At 47.9% G+C, this 16,773-nt stretch overlaps 1 protein-coding gene across 1 annotated transcript in view; it reads left to right on the top strand.

Annotated features, from left to right (window-relative positions):
• Nucleotides 1-16,491, top strand: part of FAM171A1 (family with sequence similarity 171 member A1) — a 128,720-nt gene extending 112,229 nt beyond the window's left edge. The window contains exons 6-8 of the mRNA XM_054725996.1: nt 10,012-10,128; nt 13,243-13,357; nt 13,960-16,491. Coding sequence (XP_054581971.1) covers nt 10,012-10,128; nt 13,243-13,357; nt 13,960-15,661 — 1,934 coding nt within the window. The 3' untranslated portion in view covers nt 15,662-16,491. The remainder of the gene's footprint in view (nt 1-10,011; nt 10,129-13,242; nt 13,358-13,959) is intronic.
• The last annotated feature ends 282 nt before the right edge of the window (nt 16,492-16,773 follow it).

The following is a 16,773-nucleotide window of genomic DNA, read 5'->3' on the forward strand; positions in this document are numbered from 1 at the left end:
ATTTGCCATGGGCTTCTATTCTTGGCTTCTCTTTTTTAATAAAATCGAGCAATTCAGCAAATATTTATGAATATCCTCTCTGTGTCCGACACGTCTCCGTTCTAGGCTCTTGGGATCAAGCAATGACAAAACGAGTCAGGGACGGTCCCTGTAATTACGAAGCTTTTGTTCTAAATGGAGACAGGGGAACAGTTTACTTTAGATGCATGAGTGCTGTGAGGCAGTGAAGCAGAGTGATGTCAGAGGGAACACCTGGGTGGGCAGACCCTTGGGAGAGGTGACGATGGAGCTGAGATCCTAAAGTAGGAGCCTAACACAGAAATGTCTTGGGAGCAGAATGTTGGGGGGGGGGGGGGGAGGGCGAGGAACACCTGTCAACACAAAGGTGTTAAGGTTAGAACCAGTCTGGCCACACACCACACAGCCAGTTCACTAAGCAGCCCTGCCCCTTAGGGCACAACAGCATCTGGAGGTGCGGGAAGCCCTCACTTAACATCGTCCTCAGTAGGTTCTTGGAAACTGCAACTTGAAGCGAACGGACGGATAACAACCAGTTGTACCATCGGCCTGTTGACATGAACAAGAGTTAAGTTCCCCACACATCTATCTCATCATCAGCGTTATAGCAAAATGACATTATTCGAGGACCTGCTATATCTGGTTTGCCCACTCCTGGCCTGTTGTCTGACACGTGACTGGATTATTTCTTAAATATATTAGGAATATTTCTGAAGTTGCTTCAAGCACTGGTTGCCCAGTTGATACACCAGGGCAACATGGTGAGAAATGGCCTTAGGGTTTTCTGGAAGAATCACCACACCCACAAAAGTGCAAATAAATGAAAGCTTTGCTGCTCAAAGTGTGGTCTGCCGATGGGGAGTCTCTTAGAACTGCAGAATCTCCTGCTCTACTCCAGACCCCATGAATGCTTTCTTTTTCTTTTTTGGTGTTTTTTTTAATTGTTGTTGGTTTGGGGGTTTTTTTGTTTTTTGGTTTTTTGGGGTTTTTTGGGTTTTTTAGAGAGAGAAAGTGGGACAGAGAGAGGGGGAAGGACGGAGGGAGGGAGAGAGAAACATCAATTAGTTGCCTCCCATATGCACCCTGACCAGGGATCGAATGGCAACCTAGGTATGTGCCCTGAACCCGCAATCAAACCCCAAACCTTTTGGTGTACTGGACGACACTCCAACCAACTGAGCCACACTGGCCAGAGTGACAATCTGCATTTTAACCAGATTGCCGTTGTAACCAAAGCACTGGTTTAGAGCATCTTATCACATTTGTTCAGATGTCTGTAAATTTCTCTTTTGCACTAGCCCTGTTGCCTTTTTCAATCCTCACCTGGAGATATTTTTTCAATTGATTTTTTTAGAGAGAGTGGAAGGGGGGGATAGAGAGAGAGAGAGAGAAAGAATCATCGATGTGAGAAAGACACATGAATTGGTTACCTCCTGCACACGCCTGATGGGGGTGGGCATCAAGCCTGCAACTGAGATACCTGCCCTTGACATGGAATCGAACCTGCAACCTTTGGTCCGAGGGCCGATGCTCTAACTACGGAGCAACCGGCTAGGGCACACTCTCCCTCATTTTGAGCAAGTTTTTAAATGCTGGGGATCAGTGGCTGTGCCTCCTGGAATCCTGTTCTGTTAACCCATCTGATACTTTCTGAGGTTTAATTACAAGATGAATATTGGATTTACTGGGTAATGAACAAAATCTCTCTCCATATGGGTCTATTAGCCTGAAAATTTATATATACCTACTGTAAATTCAAAATTCTCTCATTAAATTTTATTAATGCTATTATGTATTCTACTACTTCTGGCTACCTATTTAAGGCACAAGCTTTCTATAACTCTGCCAGAATCTTTATGGTTTCTCATTACTGCTCTCCTAAAATTTGTTTCAGTAAGTCTTCTGATAACTCAGCTAAAGCTTAAAGGGGCGGGGGGGGGGGGGTTAAAGGGAAGAATCAGTTGCTTAGATTACATTTATTTTGTAAGAATCTGTTTTTAAAAATTATCCTAAAAATACCAGGGAACATGTTGTAGCTAAATACAGATTCCTTTCTTGTTTTAATGTCTAAGAATTCAACATATCTGTGATTTTTATGCTTTGAACAGAAGGATGTTGGTTATATAGCAAGTTGCCCTTAATGTTATTCTTGTTTAAACCAGTCCCAAAATGTACCTGCCCGAAGCTATAAGAATCCAGCTATCTGTATATAACTTTTACTCTTCAGTTTGATTGCTTTCAACAAGAAAGATTATATAATTGACCACCAGGTAAATGCTTTGCTATGTAATTAACAAGGAATGTTTCTTCCTCACAGATTTCATGGGAAAATAATTCTAAAGAAGGAAATATAGCCACTCAAAAACATAGACTTTAATTTGGAAAAAAAGAAGGCTACTCCACAATATCATAAATGTAGAAAGTGACACCATTTCTGCTACGCTGATGAAGGGGATGGATTCTTATATTCTGATTTTAGTGAGTGATCTTGTCCCAATTTTGTTAAGGCAAGATAAAATAGACTTAGACCTTGATATTCTATATGTACATCTGGTAGAAAAGTATGATAGAGGTTATAGCTTAAGATAATACAGATGAAAGCCAGAAAAGTAAGGCATCTGGTTTCTAGAGGAATTCTGCATATTCGGGGATCTGGAACGGCCCTATGACTAAAATTAGCAATAATGATAATAATAATACTAATAAAAGGGTAATATGCTAATTAGATCAGATGTCCTTCCGGACAAAGTCACGGTGGCAGGTGCTGAGGCAGAGGTGGTTAGAGGCGATCAGGCCAGCAGAGGAGAGCCGTTAGGGGCGATCAGGCAGGCAGGCAGGTGAGCAGTTAGGAGCTAGTGGTCCCAGATTACAAGAGGGATCCCAGATTGGAGAGGGTGCAGGCAGGTTGAGGGACTCCACCCCCCCCCCCCATGCATGAATTTCAGGCACCAGCCTCTAGTCCTATATAATAAAAGGCTAATATGCAAATTGTCCCCTCGACCAGGAGTTCGACCAGGAGGCAGGGCCAGCTGGCCAACCGCCCACAGCTCCTTGCCCTGGCTGACCCCACCCTTGATCGGCCCCCCACCCCAATCGGGTTGGGCCAGCCAGCCAACTGCCCGCGGCCCCTTCCCCCAGCTGGCCCAGCCCGATCAGCCCCCACCCATGCACGAATTCATGCACCGGGCCTCTAGTAACAATAATAACATGGATCTGAGAGGTGCATACCTCTTAAGAGTATTCCTCAAACCAGCTAATGCCCACGTCATGCTGATTACTCAGCAGTAGTCACCACAGCCCAAGGGTTACTGGCCATCAGCAGCAGCTGAGAGGCAAGGCAACCATAGGTTCTACTGTCCGAGTTCATGCCTGTGTCACGCATGTATGTCTCACCTCTCTCCATAAATGTTGCCAAATAGTTCGCAGTGATATTTACATGAAGGAGTAAAAATGGCTATATTTCAGTGTGAATATTCACCTTTTGATCCATGTAACTTCTTTGAGATGGGTTTTCTGAGTGGGTGTGGAATTTCTTCATGGGTCCCAGCTGACACATGAACTCACTGCAGCCTCTTTCAGGAAAAGCATATCAGTTGGAGAATGTTAGCTGCAGGAAGCAGAACACCCAGCTGCAGCGCTTAGACCGTGAGCATGTTCATTTTCTGCCTGACAAAAGAGAGGTGAAGCCAAAGGCCCCAGGACTGCTCCCTTCCCTCATGGCATCACCAAGGACCTTCAGTTCCTCTGCTGTGCCACCGTGGGCAGTTCCTCAGTTCACACAGCCAGAAAATGGCAAAGCTGGAATTCACATGCAGGATTATCTTACGTTGGGGACGTCAGCCATGTGGCCAGTTTTATGCTGGACTGTTGTTGTTTTTTTTAACCTTCCAAGTGTTCTGAGGTCCGACATGGTAACAAGTCTCAATGTAAGCAGTAACTTGGTCCCTGTGCATTGGCTATTGTGCAAGGTGCCAGCTCCCATTGTGACCTGGCAGAGTGTGGATTTGCACTTGCAGTTTCCTTCTCAGAGTCCGTCGTGCTCCTAACATCAGGTGTCTCTGCTTGTTACCAAGCACGGAGATGAGGTAGCCTGGCTTTATGCTATCGGGGCTTCCAGGCAGGGAAGGCCAGGGAATCAGAGCCCTCTCGGTGGTATTCACATTAGACATTGCATTTGGGGCCCTTTTTCATATTTCAGAGTTTTTTCCCTTTTGATGGCCATTTTTAATTCATCTTAACTTTATATTTTGCAAATAAAAACTGATTTCATTATTGCTTGGGAACCAAGCAAGACAGCAGCACCGCTGGAGATGGCTCCTCAGGTCTTATAGACCAGCATATGCTGTATTTTTTCTGCCTGCCAGTTATTATGTGCAGTAATCATTGTAGTTCAATGTAGCTTCCAGGTTAAGAACTCATGGTGTTTTACACACAATGATCTTTGCCAAATACGTACATACCTAACTCAATTTCAAAAGATGCGGACAATTTTCCAACCAAGTATTTATTCTCAAAAATATCTCTAAATCTTTCCGTTGTGTAAGGTTTCACTCTAGAGAATGATAATTTGTACAAAACTGATCTGTGGGTGTGGTGTTGAGGAAAAACACCAAACTTGGGTTCAGAATACCACTTTTCCATATCTGGTTTTGTCCCCCAGTCCCACACACACACACACTGCCTGCAGACATTCTTCTGGAGGTGGTTCAGTGAGGTGGTTTACTGCTAGTTCTCAGTAGCAGACTGCGCTGGGTGGGACCCCGGGTTGTCGGGTTGTCGGTGATGAGGGAGCAGAGCTGATAATAGACACACTGATGACAGCACAGAGGGGGGAGGGATGAAGAAAGGGAAAAATGAGAGAGAGGGAGGGAGGACAAACGTGGGAGTGGGTGGGGGTATTAGGTGTAGAAGCAAACAAGTCTATGTTCCTCAGTAGGAACCTGAAGACAGCAATATTTTAGAGCCTAGCATTGTAGTTCATCATAATCATGACCCTGAGTTATCATGAAAAATCAAAATTATATTCTATATCCTATAAAGCAGGAGTGAACGATATGTTCTAGAATTATGTAAAACTGCTTTTTCAAATTTTGGCCAATAAGACCCAAGTTGTACAGAAGAATTAACTCTCCAATCATGCTCAGGAGATGTCTCTACCTTCATGCAGAGAAGCTTACCTTTGGTCTGTTTTATATAAATCTCTGCTAGCCCTGTCCAGCTTGGCTCAGTGGATAGAGCGTCGGCCTGCAGACTGCAGGGTCCCTGATTCGATTCCGGTCAAGGGCACATGCCTGGGTTGCAGGCTCAATCCCCAGTAGGGGACATGAAGGAGACAGCCAATCAATGATTCTCTCTCATCATTGATGTTTCCATCTCTCTCTCTCCCTCTCCCTTCCTCTCTGAAATCAATAAAAATATATTTGGGGGGGGGGGAATTTCTGCTTAGGGACACACTAAAAAGCAGCAGCATTAGAAAGATCAGATGCTTTTTAAACTGTTTGAAAGCCACCATTCTAGAAATTTCTGTAATGCAGAGTTTCATTCCTTGATGATGCCGAGAGATTGCTATATAACCTTCACACATGCAGTCCCAGTAATAGACATGCCACCAGCTTTGCACAGAGCAGAGAGGCGCTTGTTGTGGCCACCAGCCTGCTCCCAACTGACCCACTTAACAGTTGGCCACCCCCGCTCTGCAGGAGCAGCTGTGCATGAAGCAGGCCCAGCTGTGTTGCAGCCGGGCCTGTGGGACAGAGCACAAGGAGGCACAGGGTCCTGCCTGCACATCTTCAACAGGTGACCCACCTGGACACTCAGCTTGTGCCCAGGAAGAGGACCCTGGGTGAGTCAGTAGCGAGCCCTCAGAAGGGAGCGGTGGGAAGAGGCTGGGAGGGACTCGCTCGGAACAGGGAGAAGGAGAAGCACAGGAGCGAAGTGAACGGAGGAAGCCGCTGCTGGGCTGTTGTGTCTGGACCACAGAGGAGACACTCGCTCAGGACAGCCCTTGGGCTGTTGTTCGGACCAAGGAGCATCCCGTGGCTGCCCCGTCCAGCCGACGGGGCGGGCAGACAAGGAGAACAGCGGAGGCCTCGCAGCTGGAGCTTTCCTTGGTCCCTCTCCTGCTCTGAACTGTGCCTGGGGCCCCCCCCGGGGATGAGAGGGTCCCCACTTAGCACCCTAGCCAAAGGTCCAGCAGTCACATAACAGTCATCGAACCAAAGAAACTGTGCAGAGGCCTGTGCCCTGCTGTCCGTAGCAGCAGGGAAGGTTCCAGCAGGAGTCCCCAGTCTGAGTATAGGGAGCTCCTCTGATGCGGGGAAAGCGCCTGCTTCCTGCAGCGTCAGGAAAAGCGTGTTTCTAGTTGGCAAGTCATTCGCTCATTTCCCTGTAGCTTATCTCTTCCTACAAACAGAACGCTTTTGGCTTTTGCCAGTAAAGCATGATCGTTGAATCCCAAAACAGTGTTACCCTCTATTTCCTGGAGATGGGTACATTTTACAGAAAACGTGGGCCCAGAGCAATGCCTTTTTCTCAGCTGACTCTGCTCCCTTTTGTTGGAAAGGGCAGCGTCTCGACCTGAACCCCAATTTCGTCAGGAGATCTTTCCTGCTGGCCACCCCCAGCTTTTCTCGGAAGGTCGCCTGGTGTTACTTTGAGGTTGCAAGGCTGGCTTCCGCTCACTGTTAAGTACTGCTGAGCTCCTACACCCAGGGCATGTCTGTGTGCTGAGGAGAAGACCCGCCCACTCTTGCAGAGTGGATAACGGGTGACACGTTTCTGGAAAATCAGTGGTGCTGGGACACATGCCCTAGGAGTGCCCAGATGCGGGAGTTCCTGGGTGCTGGAGGAACTCGGGAAAACGCATGGCATGACTTGAAAGATAGGTAAATTTTTGGGAGAGAGACTCTGAGGTTGAAGCAACAGTTGTTTGCCAAGTCGCAGACTTGGCATGATGAGGAGGGACCTGGAAGAACTGAGGGGATTTAGGAGGAGGGTGGGGGGGAGGGGTAAGAAAAGCTGTGACCAGCTGGGCCTCCACTTACAGGTCCCAGTGACCTCCTGTCGCTGATGGCATTGGAAGCCCTGCCCAGCCATTGGCAGGCAGGCACTAACCTCCTTTCCAGCCGCTGTCCGACAGCCCCTTCCCTCCCTCCCACCCTGCACCTCCATCCCACCCCCTGCATCTTGCAAGCCCTATTGCATGCAACCCCCTCCTCTTTCTCTCTGCCCACACCGGGTGGCATTCTTTCCTCCTTGTGCTCCCAAAGCAGCTGTGTGTCCTCAGTCACTGGCCTTTCTGGCTCCCACCAGCATCACCTCCACCACCACTGGACAGAGGCCCTCCAGGCTGCATGTGGGGACCTTTTAGCTGGGTAGAGTGTGGCGTCCACCTGCTTGGCTTGCCCCAGTGTAACTGGGAGGTATTTTTAGGTGTTTCCAGTTTCTGCATTGTGTTTACTAGTAGAAGGCAGAGGCAATTTAGCGATCCAGGTAGGTGGTTTGCCCTTGAGCGAACAGGAGTTAGGATTCTGATCTTCCAGCTCTTTCCCTCTGGGTCCCTGAGCCTATCCCAGCATCCGCTCCATTCGAAAAGCAGTGACTCAAGACTCTAATCTGAGGAAAACTGTAAACCAAAGAATGTGCAGCCACTTCCTGCTGATACAGAGATCCTGGCAGGCTTGCTGTTGTGGGAGAATGTGGAGGAGATGGGGGAGGTATGTGTCATGAGCTGAACAGTACAGGGTCCTGGCGGGCAGGGAGGACACTGGAAGCAGTTGCAAGCAATCGCTTACCTACCTTCAGGGAAACGTTTGTACCAAACATAGAAACCCTTTTGCTTCCTGTGTCAAATGTTCTCTCTGTTTCCTTAGTAGCCCTGGAGAAGTAAGTGATGCTGCCCTGGCTGGTTTGGTTCAGGGGATAGAGCGTCGGCCTGTGGACTGAAAGGTCCCGGGTTCGATTCCGGTCAAGGGCACATGCCTGGGTTGTGGGCTCAATCCCCAGTGGGGGGTGTGCAGGAGGCAGCCAGTCAATCAATGATTCTCTCTCATCATTGATGTTTCCATCTCTCTCTTCCTCTCCCTTCCTCCCTGAAATCAATAATAATATATTTAAAAGGGAAAAAAAAAGAAGTACGTGATGCTGTGTGTGGCGTAATCATCTCTCGGTTGATGTTGTTTAGCGAACGCATTGGAATTAGGCATCCTTGTTCTCATAATCATTTTAGGAACCTTGCAGCTTGTATTTTCTCTGGAGCCATGATTCAGCCTGTTGCATGGGCGGGTCAGACGGTGCAGGCTGTAGGCGCTTGCTGATGCTTGATGCCTGGCCTCTCCAGCCTTCTTTGTTCAGCTGCAGTCAGCAGAGGAGGTGTGCTAGCTGGGAGGCATTACCAAGGCACCTTTCCGCCTGCTGCATTTGAATGTTGCTATGGCAACTGATAAGCCCTAGAAGCAGCCCCAACTATTGTTTCTTTCTTCAAGGGGAAGAAAACATCCCCGATTGCCACCTCAGTGATATGTGTACCCAGACAAGGCAAGGATTTGGAGCCCAGAGGGTAGAATACTTGGTGCACAGTTGGTGCGTGTAGTTCTCGAGTGGACAGGGCTATGCGTGTGGCCATTTGAGGTGGTGGCTGATTGCAGGAGTGAGCTGAGCTGGGCAGGAGCACTGGGCACTGAAGCAAAGCAGGAGCCCTGCGTCAGTGATAAGTGACCTCGTCTTTGCTGATGGGTGGGGTGAGTGTTTGCATGCCCTTGGGGGCCTGGCCAGCACACTCCCTTGCCCTTGCTGCCAGCTTCCATCATGGTCCTCAAAGTAAGGCTCTCTGCAGGTGAGACAGGTGACAGCTAAATGACCTTGGGCAATGAGTCTGCTGCTAGAAACCCTACAAAGTGAAAAAGTCATCAAATTCGGGGAAGGTTTACGGGAGATGGCAGCACGGAAGAGCGGGAGAAAGAGCACTGGCCTTGGATGGACAGACCGACCTAGGTGCCCCTGCTCTGCTCCCGACCCTGGGAGTCCTCGAAGCCTTACGTAGCTCACCTGTCTTCAGTGTCCTCATTCAAAAAAGGAAAATAAGTCCAACTTTGTAGGGTTGTAGTGAGAATCATAGATAATGTACTGTCAGCCCTTCGTCTCCATGGGTTTTGTGTCTGCAGATTCAACCAACCACCGATCGAAAACAGTATACGTATTTTCATTTCACGGTTGGGAGTCTGCAGATGCGGAGGGCCAACCATATGCATTGTTCTATGACATTTTATATAAGAGACTTGTGCATCCTCGGATTTTGGTATCAGTGGGGGTCCTAGAACCAGTCCCCTGCGTATACTGAGGGATGACTGTATAGAAAGCACATCTGCTGTGAGTAGCCAGTCCATAGTAGGAGCTCGTTAATGTTAAATACTGGTCAGAGTAACAACTGAAAGACAGAACACAGACCTGGACTTATTCCGTGTTTCCCGGCATCAGGGCCAACTGGAAGTTTTTAGAAATATCTACCTCAGGCTTTCTGGGTCAGTATTTGCAAAGATGGGACCAAGGAATCTATATATTTAAAAAAACAAAACAAAAACCTTCCCAGGGTCATTTTGATGGAGCCAGCCTGTGACTCCAGGTAGGAAATTCACTCACTTGTTTGAGGGTAGAGTGTAGCACCGCTGGATTTCTCCTACGTCCCACTCCTGCCGACCCTGTCACGCTGCTTTTATTCTCCTTCTAAACTCCAGCGGCTTCTGCCAAAGTCACCTGTGTTTGGAAGGAGGGATGTTTGGTGAAGTGGCTGGAGGGAATTTAATAAGGAAGGCAAAGAAAAACTAAAGTGAAGCGAGTTGAAAAGCATCTCCAGGAAAGCTGTGTGCAGCCCCTAGCTGCCCATTTTGGCTCCCGAATGGTTATAAACGTGACATTTAAGGTGACTTGTACCAGGTGCCGGGGCCTTGAACAGGAGTGTGGCATGCCTAGAGCTGAAGTTGTTTTCTGCACCCACAGGAACGTGGCTGAAGAGCGGCCTCGGCCTCGTGCACCAGGAGGGCAGCCAGCTGACGTGGACGTACATTGCCCCTCAGCTGGGGTACTGGGTGGCAGCCATGTCTCCCCCCAACCCAGGTAACACGAAGGCAGCGCCCGCAGGCATGGGGAATGATGTCCCGAGGGGTCAGGTTGAGTACACTTTTTGAAAATAACTTCAACAGGGACATCACATCTTAAAAATGGTTGAGAGTCTGAAAAATCAAATGATGAAACGAAGGTACTTCATGGGATGGGGAGTTCTAGTTGGAACTCTCCCATCTAGGATACGAATAATGCATGGAAAATCATCTTGTCTCGTGTCTCTGTTTCTCGTAGACAGCTGCCATAGGAAATTCTTAATCTAAAGCCCGCAGAGGCAGCTCAGACCTCCTCCCTAATTCCTGAAACAGCTGTGGCCGGTGTGAGAGATGTAGGGAAAGGCATTCAACGGAGGGACTCACAGAAAGTCATCACGGGTGACTTCTTGGGGCAGAAAGCTCTATACGGCATTTCCAAAAGGTTCTCAAAGCCAACCAGTGGCTTTGTACCCAGAAGAATATTCATTTCCATTTAGGAAATGTGAATGAACTTGTATTTTTTTCAAGTGTGACTAAAAGTTTATTTATTTTTTTTAAACCTATGTGCCCCAACTTATCCCAGTGAGTATTCCAGACTTGTTTTTCAAAATAGTCACGTTAGGAGAATTATTTCCAATGATGCACAAAGCACCTTTTGAATGTGTCGCGGGGACTGCCTCCATTAGTGAGACGCTTCCTGGCGGCAGATCTGGATGCTCAGAGGTACAGCTGAAAGCCGTGCGTGTCCCAGTCTGGTGAGTACAGTAGGTGCCTGAGCCTAGGTCAGAAGGCGCTGTGATTGAAGAGTGTCTCTTGTAAATTAGCCATGAAGGCAGTTCCAAAATGGGAGTCCACCGTGTTTCGGCAGTGTAATTATCGCTGGAAGGAACGCTGAGACTCCCAAAGTAACTAATTTACAGGGGCCATTCCTAGATGGGTGTAGTCTGTCACCGTTTACTTTATATTTCCATCCTCAGGAAATGTGCACACTTCGCATCTGTGTTTGCAGAGTATGTGTTTCCCTTTATGATATTGCTCCTGTAGCAACATAGGCATGAACCAGTCTCCAAGTCTGAAATAGCTAGGAGATGATGAAGGGTAAGGAAAGAAATTCCTTAGGTACCAAAGCAGAGGCCGCAAATCCCAGGCGTTAAAGGTGACTTTCATTTTAGACCTGTTTCAAACAACCTTGGCAATCAATCAGTTTTCCCATCATGAACAGATTAATAGATACTTCCGTACAGAGGGGAGAAAGAACTGCTGGATGTAGGTCCTCTGAAGCTTCCCAGTAGGAAAGGAAGAGGAAAAACCGCTACAAAAAGCATACATAGCACAGTCCCTGGTGGCATTTAATGTAGAAACACGTGTTGGTAACCTCACAGCCATCACTGTCATTAAAACAAATTACCGCGATGCTGTGTCTTCCTGAGCCCAAAACCAACAAGAAAACAATTAGGGTTTTCCTCTTTACTTCACTGGTTAAGAAGGAAATGAAGTGTGCCTGTGAGTTTTATAAAGGTTTACATTGGCAGAAGTTAAAGTAATAACATTTTAAGTACTTAAAGGAACTGAACTTCGGTTGCTTGGAAATGACGTCTGCGTACACCCAGTACGTTGGTGATGCCTGCCAAGGCACTGCTGGGCCGCGGTGCCCGGGGAAGCTGTCTTTGTGTAAAAAAAAAAAATTGTTTCTCTCAGTGATTAAGGCAGGATATGGTTGTCAGATACTTTTCCAACTTTTGTAAATATTAACTCCACCCCATTGAAGTGAATAATGTTGTCTTTGGAACGTAAGTAATGTCACTGTTTTCTCAAAAGCTATTAAAACTCCTTGGGCTTATCAAGCTCTGAAGAGATTTGTCTCCTTCAGAAGGTTGTTTAATAAATCTATCCCTTAGAATATAAAAAATCAGTAGGTAAATGGGTGAAACAACATAAAACCACATTTCTTCCTTCCCACCTTTGCTGCACTGCCAGGATACCTGGACAAAGATCGTAATTTGGGGAGGTTTTTGTTGTTGCCGACCACCTGTTGTCAGTGACATTAAGATACAATCTTATAGATGCTGAGCATGAAGAGTCTAAGTTAAAGTACTTCTTGAGATTCTTTACAATGTAAATGAGAGTCTGTTTACCTCTGATGACCTGGTCTATGAGTTCTGGAGAGGACTGTGGCCACACCAGGTTAATCATTTTGAAAAGTTATTGTAGAGGAACATTTAATTTTAAAGAATGGAAGGCATTTTAGAAACACTTGACACCCTATATGGATGGGGTTTTTTTCTTTATTGATTAAGGTATTACATATGTGTCCTTATCCCCCCATTGCCCCCCCGCCCAAACCCCTTATATGGATGTTTTTTAAGTCATAGTACATTTCCTTCATACATCTCAACTAATTGATTTAGGCAAAGGGCTCTTCACACAGTCACAATGACTGCCAAGTGGAAGTGAGAATAAAATCTTGTGATTTTTTTTTCTCCTGCAGTATAAAATCTCCTGTTATTCAGGCCATCTCTCTGAGCGTAAGAGTCCCACTCATTGTATTATCATGCATCCATTTGCTTTTATTAAAAATCATGTGTTTAGAATGCTGAACGCATGTGGCTCTCAGCTAAGGAGGGACCCCGACGCACTGCATGTAGTATGTGCATATTCAGAGCTGCTGGCCACAGCTGCTTCAGTAATGGGGCTGGTCATCCCTCCTCATTGATGACATCCTGGTATCAGCTGAAGGGTGTTTGCATCTGCCCTGCTCCGGGCCCCAGCCAGTAAGAGTAATAAAAACATGACATTTGCTCTAGCCGGTTTGGCTCAGTGGATAGAGCATCAGCCCTCAGATTGAAGGGTCCCAGGTTCGATTCTGGTCAAGGGCATGTACCTGGGTTGTAGACTCGATCCCCCACCCCCATTGGGGTGTGTGCAGAAGGCAACCAATCGATGTGTCTCTCTCACATCGATGTTTCTCTCTTCCTGTTTCTCCCCCTTCCTTCCACTCTCTCTAAAAATCACTGGAAAAATATCCTTGGGTGAGGATTAACAAAGTCAGAAGACACATGACATTTGTGTTCTTTATTCCTCTGTGTATTTAAAGGTTTCCACAAATCTAAAGTGTCCTTTTCTGACCTTCTAGGTCCCGTTGTCACACAGGACATTACCACGTATCACACGGTGTTTCTTTTGGCCATTTTAGGAGGAATGGCTTTCATACTTTTGGTTTTGCTGTGTCTCCTTTTATATTATTGCAGGTAATGTTTTACCATTTTGGCAATATCTTTTTTTTCATTTGGAATGGCTTGTGCAAGCATGATATGGAGGTCTTTATTTTTTTTTTCTTCTGAATCGAGGTCTCTTTTTTTATAGGTAGAAAAAATACCTACACACTGAATATTTGTCATCTGACTTGCAAACGAATGAAGGACATAAGAGGCACACTGTGTATAATATATAACATTACTGAGAAGGGCAGTTATAGAACCCATGTACCATTGTCCTGTGATTGGTTTAGAATATCCCTAAACGCTGATTAAGGTGTGATATTCTCAAGGACAAAGCAGAACTATTTTTATTGCGATGCCTCGTCTGTTCTGTTTGCGAAAATGCTGATTGTCGATTCTTGGGGTAACCGCTTTTGAATGAATGACTCAGACGCACTTATAAGAGCCTGCGGGTGAAATGTGTGGACTGTGCTGCTCAGAATCAAAATAAGGCTGAGGGTGTGTGTGTGTGTGGTGAGCAGGCTTCTGGCCTGTTTCTTTCTGTGGAAATTGCGAGTTAGGATTTTACTTGAAACGCAACCATGACGAGAATCTTTAATCTTTGGGTTTGGATTGTTGTCTCTTGATCGTAGGCGGAAGTGCTTGAAACCTCGTCAGCACCATAGGAAACTGCAGCTCCCTGCCGCCCTGGAGAGTTCCAAAAGAGACCAGTCCACCTCCATGTCTCACATCAACCTGCTGTTTGCCCATCGGGAGTCGGAATTCCCAGGCCCGCTCTCTGTCACCAGCCACAGCCGCCCGGACGCTCCGGGCACCAAGGAGCTGGTGAGCGGGGTCCGTTTAGAAATGATGTCTTCCAGCGGGGAAGTGGACCTGCACACCCCCATGCTGAAGCTGTCCTACAGCACCTCCCAAGAGTTCAGCTCTCGGGAGGAGCTCCTGTCTCATAAGGAAGAGGATAAAAGCCAAATCTCCTTTGATAACCTAACACCGAGTGGCACGTTGGGAAAGGACTACCATAAATCCGTGGAGATTTTCCCCTTAAAGTCCAGGAAGTCTGTGGAGAGAGAAGGCCGCGAGTCCCCTGGCCGCAGTGATTACAGGAGGAGCTACAATGCCATGCTGTCACAGCCTTTATTTGAGAAGCAAGACCGAGACAGTCAGGCCTCCATCAACCTTATTTCCACAGGAAGTAAGCTCACCATTCAGGAACACATGTACCCCGCGCCTTCCTCTCCCGAAAAAGAGCAGCTGCTGGACCGCAGACCTCCTGAATGTATGATGTCACGCTCCGTGGACCACCTGGAAAGACCCACGTCTTTCTCGCGGCCCGGCCAGTTGATCTGCTGCAGCTCCGTGGACCAGGTCAATGACAGCATTTACAGGAAAGTGCTGCCTGCCTTGGTCATCCCCGCTCACTATATGAAACTGCCTGGGGACCACTCCTACGTGGGCCAGCCGCTGGTCGTTCCAGCGGACCAGCAGCTGGAGATCGAAAGACTGCAGGCCGAGCTCTCCAGCCCCCACGCGGGGATCTTCCCACACCCCTCCTCGCAGATCCAGGCCCAGCCCTTGTCGTGCCAGGCCATCTCCCAGCAGCACTTGCAGGATGCGGGCAGCCGGGAGTGGAGCCCGCAGAACGCGTCCATGTCGGAGTCTCTGTCCATCCCAGCATCCCTGAACGACGCGGCCTTGGCCCAGATGAACAGCGAGGTCCAGCTCCTGACCGAAAAGGCTCTGATGGAACTTGGCGGCGGGAAGCCACTCCCGCACCCCCGGGCCTGGTTCGTCTCCCTGGATGGCAGGTCCAACGCACACGTTAGACATTCTTACATCGATCTCCAAAGAGCTGGGAGGAACGGAAGTAACGATGCCAGCCTGGACTCCGGCGTGGATATGAACGAACCAAAATCTGCCCGGAAGGGAAGAGGAGACCCTTTGTCTCTCCCACAGAACCACCCACCTGTCCAGGAGCACCCTCAGAAGGAGCCGAGGGTGGCGGACAGCACCGCCTACACGCAGCTCGTGTACCTGGATGACATGGACCAAAGCGGCAGCGAGTGCGGCACCACCGTCTGCACCCCCGAGGACAGTGCCCTGCGGTGCTTGCTGGACGGCTCCGGCCGGAGAAGCGGCAGCCAGCTGCCCAGCCTGCAGGAGGAGACGACCAAACGGACTGCGGACGTCCCCCCCGAGCCCCTGGCCAGCCCCGATCAGAGAGGGTCTGCTCACGAGGACGATGAAGAAGACGACGAGGATGACCAAGGAGAGGACAAGAAGAGCCCGTGGCAGAAGCGGGAAGAGAGACCCCTGATGGCGTTTAACATTAAATGAGCGACTGCAGAGTCACCCAGTCTAACAGAATTGCCAAAAAATTCTTACTGATGGAAGTGCTCACACGTTTGTGGAGGAAGTTGAACAACGGCAGCCGTGGCCTGGGGACATTTCCGTTTCCGGTTGTGTAAATGTTCGGAAGGAATTACAGTGATGACTCAGAAGGAAGGAGGGCGGTAAGGGATGCCTCGCCGCCAGGGAGGTGGCCGAACGTCGCGTCTGAGTGTCCTTCCACGTGCTTGCCGTGTCCCCCGAGGACACTGAGAAACCACAGTGATGTTGCTGGTTCTGATGATAACCTCAGTCCTCCCTCAGATTCCGGGAACAGATGAAGCTCTTTTTTGCATCGCCTGAGTCAGTTTTATCACGATAATGCTCCTGTGAAGTTATGATTGAGAAATTAGCTTGGCACTTAGTGCCTCGAGGTATTCATTACCTCAGAGGAAAGCTATGCATTGCTGCTTCGTGCTCTTACTTTGCCTCGGTTTTTGCTTTGCGTGGGTTTTGTTTCGGGTTTGCTTTTTTTATAAGCCCAGTTTGGTTGTCAAGATTTTATTCCTTCATTTTGGTCTGTTCTGGTTCTTGGTGGTTTATTTCCATGTCTCCATTCAGGAACTCCTGTCGTCTCTTAACATCCAAGCCTTTTAATGAAATCGTACTGAAATTTTTTATCGGCTGAGAATCCTTCAATTCTGGTCCCATTAACTCCAAGTGCCTTTTTTACAGTGACAACAGACAGTCCCTCACTTATCCTCGTTGTTTTTCTTAACTCCTGTAATGGAACTGCCTGGATTTTATAAAGTTATTAAACGATACCCCTTTCCTTTGAACTGCATGCTGCCAAGTGCCCGTTTGTGCACAGAATTCCGATTTCCGCGCAGTGTACTCTCCAGTTCTCCTGTGTGATGTGGATTCTGTTTAGCTAAGATAAACTAGAGGACACCCTAAAGACTCCCCCCACCCCTACCCACCACTCCATCCCTTTGGCCACTAGCCACCATTATGGTTTTATTGGCTGTTTGTATATATGGTTACATATTAGCGCTGGAATTCTATGGGCTGATCTTGCTCTCCCAACATCAGTATGGACTGAGCAAGTGAACTGAATGTGA

This window comes from Eptesicus fuscus, chromosome 2 (assembly GCF_027574615.1).
Source record: "Eptesicus fuscus isolate TK198812 chromosome 2, DD_ASM_mEF_20220401, whole genome shotgun sequence".
NCBI classification, from domain to species: Eukaryota; Metazoa; Chordata; class Mammalia; order Chiroptera; family Vespertilionidae; genus Eptesicus; species Eptesicus fuscus.